The sequence below is a fragment of the Corvus hawaiiensis genome, chromosome 7 (genome assembly GCF_020740725.1).
Source record: "Corvus hawaiiensis isolate bCorHaw1 chromosome 7, bCorHaw1.pri.cur, whole genome shotgun sequence".
NCBI lineage: Eukaryota > Metazoa > Chordata > Aves > Passeriformes > Corvidae > Corvus > Corvus hawaiiensis.
In genome coordinates, this window is record NC_063219.1 from 30,222,767 (window position 1) to 30,232,698 (window position 9,932).

General features: G+C 48.1%; 1 protein-coding gene across 1 annotated transcript in view; it reads right to left on the reverse strand.

Annotated features, from left to right (window-relative positions):
- Positions 1-9,136, reverse strand: part of ADCY5 (adenylate cyclase 5) — a 205,283-nt gene extending 196,147 nt beyond the window's left edge. Inside the window, exon 1 of the mRNA XM_048308669.1 lies at positions 7,803-9,136. Coding sequence (XP_048164626.1) covers positions 7,803-8,804 — 1,002 coding nt within the window. The 5' untranslated portion in view covers positions 8,805-9,136. The remainder of the gene's footprint in view (positions 1-7,802) is intronic.
- Between the last annotated feature and the right edge of the window lie 796 nt (positions 9,137-9,932).

The following is a 9,932-nucleotide window of genomic DNA, read 5'->3' on the forward strand; positions in this document are numbered from 1 at the left end:
TGGGGGGTCCTACCATTTGTAAACACATCATCTTTGTGGTGCAAAACCAACTGTGTCTGGCTGAAGCAGTTCACAGGCTTGTCTACCTACCTGGCTCCTGATGGACAGAGGTTCCCAAACGTTCAAATGCAAGACTGGAAGCAGAAGGCAGAGCTTTGAAATGTGTTCAGTCCATTTCTCTGAGTGTCAGAACAAAACCATCTCATGCTAAATTCTACTGAATTCAGCAGATCTGCTGAATGATGCCATTCCTGTACCTGCCAGTGATGAAACCGGCAAGACTCAAAACCATCATAAAGCATCACGGAAACTTTCACTGGGAGTGGTCTAGTTGCAGGTGCTAAAAGGCATTTTGAGTCTTGTCTTGGCCTCACACACATTTTATGTGTGACCTTATTAAGTGCTAGAAACTTCAAACTTTCTTATGATAAGGTGAGAACATTTAGGAGTTCAGGAGAAAAATATTAAAATTCTTGTCTGTTTCCCACACCCCCTCATAACTTGATTATCCTTTTTAATATCTTTGGGGTTGTGTTTTTTCATTCACATGAGATTTCCCCTTGGGTTTTTACCTAGCCTAAGGACTCCATAATAATGAATCAAATTAAGTTTCTGGCAGCAGCAGGATACATCTCAGGTAAAGACAAAAAAAAATATTTTTTAAAGTATCACTAATGTCAAAACAAAAAGAAGAAAGAGCATCCCATGGATGAAAGATATCACAAGTTCAGATCGCTAGGTTAGACTTCAGAGGGAGGGAAGGAACTAACACTGAGTATATCCCACATCAAAACACAGGACTTGCAGGTGATGAAAAAAGTCACACAGCAGTTAGACAGGAACCCCACCCATTTCCCAGAAGCTGTAAATCTTCACATTCCTTGCACAAATTTTGTCATTGTCCTACCCCTCTGGGCCATAAAAAACCAACTTGTAGCACGTCATGAAATCATGTAGCAGCTGGAAGGCTCCAGGGAGATTCTGGTGCACTCCAGCTCTCTCCACACTACCCCTTCTGGGTACAGATTACCTGCAAGGTGCCATGTAAGCCATATATGTATAAAGCAGATGGGAGGACAAACCTTGCCCAAGGCTGGCAAAACTTGGAGCCCTGTCTTCTACCTCCTCAAACAAAAGCGGGTATTTTCTCTGAATCACACCCACCTGCACAGGGAAAAAGAATAAAAAAACAAAAACAAACAAAAAAAACCCCAACAAGATGGAAAAGAACAAAAGAACAAAAAAATTAAAAATAAGTAAAGAGAGACAAGAAGGAAAAAGAAAAAAAGAGATGAGAAGGAAAAGAAGGACAGGAGTTTTCAAAGCACAGGTTCTCAGAAGCCACTACCAGCTACAGGGTGGATCACTTTACCACACACATGGAAGCTGTTGTTGAAATAATTTTGATTTTTACCTCTCAGTTTTTCAGCTGTTGCTGGGGTTTTTTCACTGCATCTTCTACCAGGACAGAAGGAAAATTCTTTTGGTTCGACTAGAAAATGAGAGTAATATCCAGTAGTACCAAAATATGATGGCCAAACCAGCTATTCCCAAAAGACTGTAACTATTCCAACGACTGCGATGGCCAGAAAGTTAGCAATTGTTCTGCTTTTCTTAAAAGAGAGGGAGCCATGGTACATGACTGAAAGATTAGCTAATCAGACACAAATTGAATGCATTTGGAGAACAGCCTGACACCCAAAGTTCACATTCCAGCTGGGCTGAGTCCCAGTCCTCTTCCACCCCAGACCTTGGCAGTGCTGCCCACACAACAGTGGACTCAGAGCAAAAGGGCATTTAGGAAGCACTGGGCCAATTCAGGCTCCAGGAGGACACAACCAGTTCCAGTGAGCTTTTAGCACCAGGATAATCAGCATTTTATATCCACTGCTGTTCAGGTTTATAAATCATCTGAATGAGGTTAATCACAAAAGATCACATAAATAAGATGTCCTGCCTTGGAGAGGTGTCTGACAGAAAACAGGGGTCACACTGGTGTCAGACTAAGCCATCGTGCCCAGGACACTGAAGGACAAGTCAATGGCTGCTTTGTAAGTTTGGGGCATGGAAAGTTATCCTTCTGCCTCATGTACCTTAATGAATCCTGATGTTTTTCTGAAGTATCTTCACCTCTCCAGAAATGAACAGAAATAGCACACCCTGCCTTTTCAAGCATGTCATAAAAATGCCTAGAGGACAAGACTTTTTGCTATACACCTCAATCATGCCTATTTCATTTTGTCTCCAATTCACTGAGATTCAACTCAGCTATAAAAGTGCGATTACTACCACAAGGCTGAGAGTAATTACTCAAATAGGTCAGTTTATCAAGACAACAAACCTATTAAGAATCCAGGGACATGGAGAAATTAGACACTCAGCACTCCATCACACTAACAGGTTTTGATACTGGTGAACATTACAGTGAAATATTAAACCAATTCATGGGGGGGGGCGGGGGGGAGGGGAGGATAAAACAAGGGGGTAGATTAGGAGGTGGCAGGATCATAGGATAATTTAGTAGATAAGAAAAACAGATACACCTTTGTAAACTTCAAACAACACATGCATTCCCAAGAGATACAGGCAATATTCCTACAAAGGACTAAATTGATACACACTACCTCAGGGATTTTCTTAATTACTTCTGTTACACAATTACCTTAGGGAGGCAACTATCAATGCAACAGTTACTGAATATTTCAGGTTGCCATTTTCTCCCCTGAACAGAAAACCGCACATCGATTTTCACTAACTTTGGTGCAATTGCTGCTCAGGCAGATTCTTCAGTAGTGAGCAGTGCTACAGCTCTTCTCACTGCACAAGAGCCCACTGATATCAATGTTTATGCAGAACAGGGCATTAAGTGCTGTTTAAGGCACCCAGTACCCGGCCCCATGTGGCTGAGCACCTTAAAAATCCCATCCTATACAAACATTACTCAACTATATTTTCCAGGTGAAAAGAAGTAAAACAGGCAACACCTAACCATAAGAGAGCTGACACACAGATACATCTGCGTTCCAGGTAGTTCATCTCTCCTTCTTGATGAATAAAGACAATGCTGCTTGAAGACAATGAAAGCACAATGCAAGGACTTGATTAACACACTGCTGAGAATCTGCCTCTAAATCAGTCATCACTTACATATATTAAGCATGCTGAGGCTAAGATGGAACATACAGTACTACTTCTCCTGCTGTGTGACTAACTTCTTGTTGAATGCCATTCAAATTGCCATCTAGAAAGCATCTCTACGAGGTGCTAGGAGATATCCACATGATTCAAGCTGATTCCCTGTTACAGTAAGAAATTGTTTTTAGCCCTGCTGAAACGAGTTTATTTATCAAAAGGAGAAAGAGAGACTAGTTTTCATACCAACATCTCCCAAGAAATGGTTGAACTGGAATGCTACACTGTCAAGAGGTCCGGATCAATCATGTGCCATTAACAGGCGTTGACAGAAAGAAAGGCCAACATGTACTCAGTTCTCAGAAGCAAAGGATGAAGAGTACTAATGTAATGCTGTTATGATGGAGTCATGGAAAACAGTCCAGCAAGAAGTAGCCCTGAATCAGAGAGACAAACAAAAGATGTGCTGAGGTAGTTCAGAACCTTTCTGTCAGAGATCCTTTGCAGAAGGTTTGCAGTAGTATTTGGGTAGAAAAGAGATCAGTGCATTTCAGTTTCTCTTTCAACGAGGTTACTGACACAAGACAAAAAAAAAGGTATTTTATTTTTCGTGGTACCTTAACAGTCACCCACTCATACTGAGTTAATAAACTACAGAGTTAACTGTATCCTTGAACAAGGAACCTCAGAAAGTTACAATAAAACAGGTTTGGATGGGAAAACAGGAGTAAATCTAACCTCAGTCCAGGGGCCTGTTTGGTGTTTGTATATGGCATTCCTATTCCCTACTCCTGGTCCCCCACCCACTCCCACACACAGTCCCCATCCCTTTGTAAGTCTGATTCAGAGCCCAATAAACTCTCTTATGAAATTCCCTGTCCCTTAGCCCATAGTCTTACAAAAACGCCAGCGCTTACTCAAGACTATCTGCACTGAGGGCAGCTGGTCTCCTCACATGACTTCAGTTAAGCATCTGCAACCCACAGGCTGAACCTCTTCCCATGTGCCTGTACAAGTCTGTGGGTCAGCTGGGCAGTTCACCCCATCGAACAGAGACTAAATCTCAGTGTTATCTTTGCTGTGAATGCAGATTACTGATAAATAGTACACTTCTTTCTCAGTTAAGTAGTAGAAAGCCCCATTCACGTGTAATGCTCCGGCGAATCCTAGAGTTGAGTGTTTTCAGAGCCTGAAAGTGTATCCATGGATAGTGTATCAACACATGGAAGAGTCTGGCCTGAAAAGAGATATTCTTACATACAAAGAGAAGACAACACTTCCATGCAGCAGAACACACTTGTAGTCTGTCCCAGAATAACACAAGGACATAAACCTGAAGACAAATACAGTCGTCCTCTCCCCAATAAATCCAAAAGCAGTTCCTCTAGAGCTGATCCCAGGAACATACAAAACCCCCCTTTTAAGCAATCAGAATTTGTAGGTGGTGTAGCATCATCTATTCACCGTGCTCTGCTTCCAGTAGCCTGCTGCCTCTGAAAACAAGTAAATTCTCAGACACAGGATTTTTTTTTTCTCCCCTCCCTCAGCATTGGATAACTTTCTCATATAATGCAATAATTAGCATTTTTTTTTATTCCAATCAAACCTCAATTCAAGAGGCCAAGATCATTGCCTCTAGCCAATTAGACTCACAGAGGTACCAACTATACTCATCTTTTTGATAGGGGTGCTCAGGGCACTCTTTTGAAAGACAGACTCCTTCAGGTAGCAAAGAGAAGTCAGACTCTTCTTTCCAAATCCAGTGATCCCAGAAGAATTATTTTAAAAAGCAGCTCAGTTAAGATTGAACAATGACAACTACTTTTACTCCTGTCACCTTATGGATTCAGAAACAGCAGACTGCTTTAACCCTTCCATGAAGTGTGACTAGCATAGACTTGGATCAGAGAGTTTGGGGACAGAGAAATCCAGTAATGATAGGAGAAGATAATTCAGACAATAAACTCACGCATCCTCAGCTAGGGAATCCAACAAGCTGCCTTTCTCCCAAAAGGGACCTACAACCAAGAATTTCACTCTCTTGAGAAAGAGAAGTTTTTAACAAGCTCCAGAGCCTTATAAAAGTGCTCAGGAGTCAACACAAGAGTCACCCTGCTTTGAATGTTAGTGGATCATAACAAGAGTATACGATTTCTCCTGGCTTGGAAACAATTCGGAGAGGATTAAAAGAAAAAACTCCCATAAAGAAAAATTTGCTTAAGTGTTATTGTTTAAAATGCCATGAAAAAGAGAGGAAAGGGGATATATATCCTAACCAGCCTTTCTTCTGTGACTGCTGGGTGTAAAGTACCATCCAGTCACACTCACGAATGCATTCACATTCACTCCTGCTCCACAAAACCCAGGCTGATGTGACTGCCAGTGTGAAGTCACAAAAAACATCTTAACTCCCTCTTCTTGACTTATCTGGTCTTCATCTGCTTTTGCCTCTGGTAGTTTGAAGGAGGAAAATAGGGCTTGCATGCATTAGGGGGGCAGATCTGAACACACCGGATTTCCACGGCAACAAGATACAGCCCCAGTGAGGAAGGCCTGTTAATAGCTGTGAGGCAATGTGCTCAGCAGAACAGATTTTTCTATCAGACAGCAAGAGATAGCAGCTTGTGTTCACACACAGACGTGTAAGGAATCTGATGCTTGACCTTGTACAACCCCACTGAATTCAGCCCGTGCTATGCCAGTGTAGACCACAGCAAGATAGAAACTGTGTTAGTGGGAAAAATAAACAGGCAACGTGAAGAGACGCTCTGCCTTTGAAGACAAAGTAAGAGTGCTCCTAGGACGTTGCTCATTAACTGAACATTTATTGTCAAACCGTAGGAAAAACCCAGCATTACTATGAAAACGAAAGCAACTGTGCAATGCACAGATTTGTGCATACTGTACCATCACCTATTGCCCATGCTTCTACCTTTGACAAGTGCACACTTATACACAAGCCCAACCTCTTACAAATAACTTGCTATTTGGAAAGGGAAGGAGCTGTTATTGTTCCAAATTCAAATGAGGGAATCGATCATTTGGTCTTTGTAATTTAGGCTCCTTCGTATTAAAATACAGTTACCAACACTTCCCAACATAATGATATTTTATTCATTTGTTAGTATCCTCCAAACTCAGCTCTGCTTATAACAGACTGCTAAATCTTCTAGCCACAATCATGATGCGATTTGCCTTGACATCTAAGGATACAGTCTCTAAACACACTGATTTCAACAGGACAAGTCTCAGTTCATAAAGCAAAAAGCACACATGAGGCTTTGCAAGACCAGAGCCCCAGTGGGGAAGAGCTGAGGCCATTAGCAAACTTTTCCAAGTCAAGCAGGAAAACACCAACTGTCCCACTCACAGTGTATGCTCTGCTGGAAATGCACAAAAAGCCATCTATATCAAACATAAGAAAAATGTCATGTAGAGTTTATAAAAATACCTGTAACAAACTAAGAACAAAACCAGAAACTCTCCAAGTAGGTTTAACTGGGCAGAGGGGAGAAGAGAGTAATTTCGTGGGCTATTTTGTGTAGCAGAACAGTGACAGCCTCATCCTAAAGAGGTTTTATTTAAGTCTTACAACTTTTCTTGCTACTGCAATAGGCGGAAGTCAAAACAACCCAGAACTAAGACTCAAAGCAGGCACTGAGTGTGAGGCTTTATTTTGTATTATGTCTTAGGGCTGTAAAACCACCAAACACCTGATTTTAATAAACAATTCCTGGTTACACACAAGCATCAGGACTGACTCTGTGACAGGCTCATCCTTGCTCAGTGTTCTGCACATCAGAAGGATGACAACTGCCTCACAGCTTCAATGTTTTAAATCAATGGTTTCCTGATTGCCACCACGCATGGTAAGCTCAAAGCACATGAGTCCCAAGGCTGCTTGCTTCACTTGAAGAGTGGCGCCTTGTATTACTGTTGTTTATACAGATATGGTAATTAAAAATTGCACTGTAATGCATTCGATAATAGTCTTATTGTTCCCGTGGACTGAACTGCTCCAGTTAAACATGATATCACAGCTAAATAACAACCTGCTTTTATACTTTTTATCCTGGCTGTACAGGAACTCCGGGCTTTTTCACCATAGAGATTTCCAGCACATCTCAGAGCAAAACACTTTCCTGCTAAACCAAAAGCCTACCCCACATTCCTGTGGAGCATGCTCTCCTAAGACGCCTAAGCTCTGCACCAACACCGAACCCAGACTGACACACAAGGATAACTCTACCTGATAAAAACAGCCAGACTCTCTACACATTTCTCAGTAAAACGGGAGCATGCTTGGACACCGTTCCACAGGTGTGCTGAGCACAGGGCTGTTTACATTAAATACAACTGAAGGGCACTAGCACGGCTGGCTGACAGCCCTGGAGCAGCCGTCACGGGAACCCAGTAAGGCACATTTCTTGTATGCTGAGAGCCTTAACTTGGAGCAGAAATGAGGGAACACCACAGCCATGGAAAAAAAGCAAGATTACAGGCTAGCCACTACCTTGCACACCTTCCCACCCAGCAGTAGGTAAACTAGGGATTCAGCTGGAAGTCCTGTCAGCCTTCCAGCATCAGGCAGGCATATGGAAGTCAGACTACCCCACTTCTCTTGCCCTTCAATGCTGAGCACACATCCAAAGCACTAAGGGCTTGCCTACCTGCTTCAGGAGGAACTTATCCTCCGCGTTGATCTTGAGGGAGACAGCCAGGTGGATGGCAGAGAGCACCACCCCGCTGATGACCGCGGCTCTCATCCGCACCGGCAGCAGCGTGTAGATGCTGTAGATAAAGAAGACGGTCCACCAGATGCCCTCTGAGGCGCTCCTAGGCCACACCAGCAGAACTCCTACCACTTGCACTGCCAGGATCACCAGGATGACAGAGTAGCATGCCAACCACATGTGGTCCTGGTGGAAGTTGTTGCGGTTGCACACCATGCACAGCACCACCATTAGCACGATGGCCAGGGAGAGCACCACGACATAGGATACCTCATAGCGGCCGTGTGCGGCATGGAAGATCAGCATGACCACACAGACCAGCACCAGCACGGCCATAAGCATGGTGAGGCTGCTCTGGTTAAGCCGAAAGAAGTAGCGCTGATAGAGACGTTCCAGTTTCTCAGACTGGAACTTCTTGGACCTGAAGATTTGCAGCAGGCTACTGCAACAACTGCCCATGGAGAAGGCCGCCTCGGAGTCCCCCTCGTCCCCGTCCTCTTCCTCCAGCTCCTCAATCTTGGCCTTGATGCGTTTCTCGTCCAGCCCCAACTCCACAGAGCGGGGCCGTACCTCCCCCTGCTCCCCCAGCTGCCGGGGGCTGGCATTGTTGGGGGCAGTGGGGGAATCACTGCCAGGCGGGTGGCGGGACCGGTGACGTCTGCTGTCGTCACCGTGCTCCTGCCAGGCGGATTTGGACCTAAAACTCATCATCCTGCAGCCGCTCTCCCCGCGGTTCCGGGGCTCGTAGTCTTCCTCGCTCCTCCACCTGCTCGACATGCGGGAGGCCTTCTTGCCCGAGGACCTGTTGGGAGGCGGCGGGTAGGAGTAGCCATTGGCCCGGGCCTCCGCCTCGCCCCAGGCCGAGCGGTGCTGCTCGGTGCCTGCCCAGGGCGCGGGACCGCCGAAGCCCGGGGGGCTGACGCTGTTGGACCGGGACATGCCCTGAGGAACGGGGCCGCGGGCGAGGGGATGACCGCCGGGCAGGCACAGGGGATGACCGCGGGGACGAACCGCCGGGAGAAAACCCCAAAAGGCAGAGGCGAAGGAGAAAAAAATGAGGGGGAAAAAAAAGAAAAAGAAAAAAAAGAAAAAAAAAAAAAAGAAAGAAAAAAGGCAAAACCCGCAAATGCACCCAAAGTCTCCGGAGCGGCCGGGCGTCCCCAGAGCCGGGGTGTCCCCGGCGGGACACTCAGGGCAGTGCCATCGCCGGCCCCGGTGCTTCGACACCGCCGAGCGCGCTCGGCACCGCGGGGACCGGGACGCCCCCGGCTCACGGCCGCTCGCCCTCAGCCGCGCCGCGGCGGCCGCAGGGGCTCGGGGCGCCGCCGGGGAGCCGCATCGCAGCGCGCCCGCACCGCTCCGGCCCGGCCCCCGCCGCTCGGGGCCGGGCGCAGGGCGGGCGCTTCGCCGCGGGCCGGTCGGCGGGGAGCTGGCGGAGGCTCAGGCTCGCAGGGATGCGGCAGCCGGCGGCGGCGGGAGCATCCCCTGCCCGAGGGGCGCGGCGGGGGGGCTGCCCGGGGCGGGCCGGGCTGCGGCGGCGCTCCTGGCTCGCCTCGCCTCCCAGCGGCGAAGCCCCGGCGGTAAGGCACGGCCGGCGGCAGCCGCGCCGCTCATGCACCCAGCCGCCGCTCCCGCTACGCCGCGCTTGCCTTCGGGCGGTCGCAGCGCCTCTTCCAAAGGCACCGGGGGAGAGGGGAAGAAACCGGCAAATCCGAAAAACGGGAAAGGGGAAAGAAAAAAATTCAAAAAAACCCGAGAAGGAGCAGAGGCGGGGGCGCGGCGCTGCCTCCCTCGCGCTGTCAGCGGGGCGGCGGCGGTGCCGGTGCGGGGCTGCGGGCGGCGGCGGCCCCGCGCGCGGCTCTCCCGGGGACGGCGGCGGCGCGTCCCGGCCCCGCTTTGTGCTCCCCATTCAGCCGCGCGCCGGCCGCGCCGCCCCCGCCCGCCCCCATTGGCGCGGCCCCGCCGCCGCGCGCCGCCATTGGCCGCCGCCGCCGCCGCCCCGCCAATGCGCGCGGCCGGGGCGGGGCGCCCTTAACCCCTTCGGCGCCGCCCCGGCGGCTCCCGGGA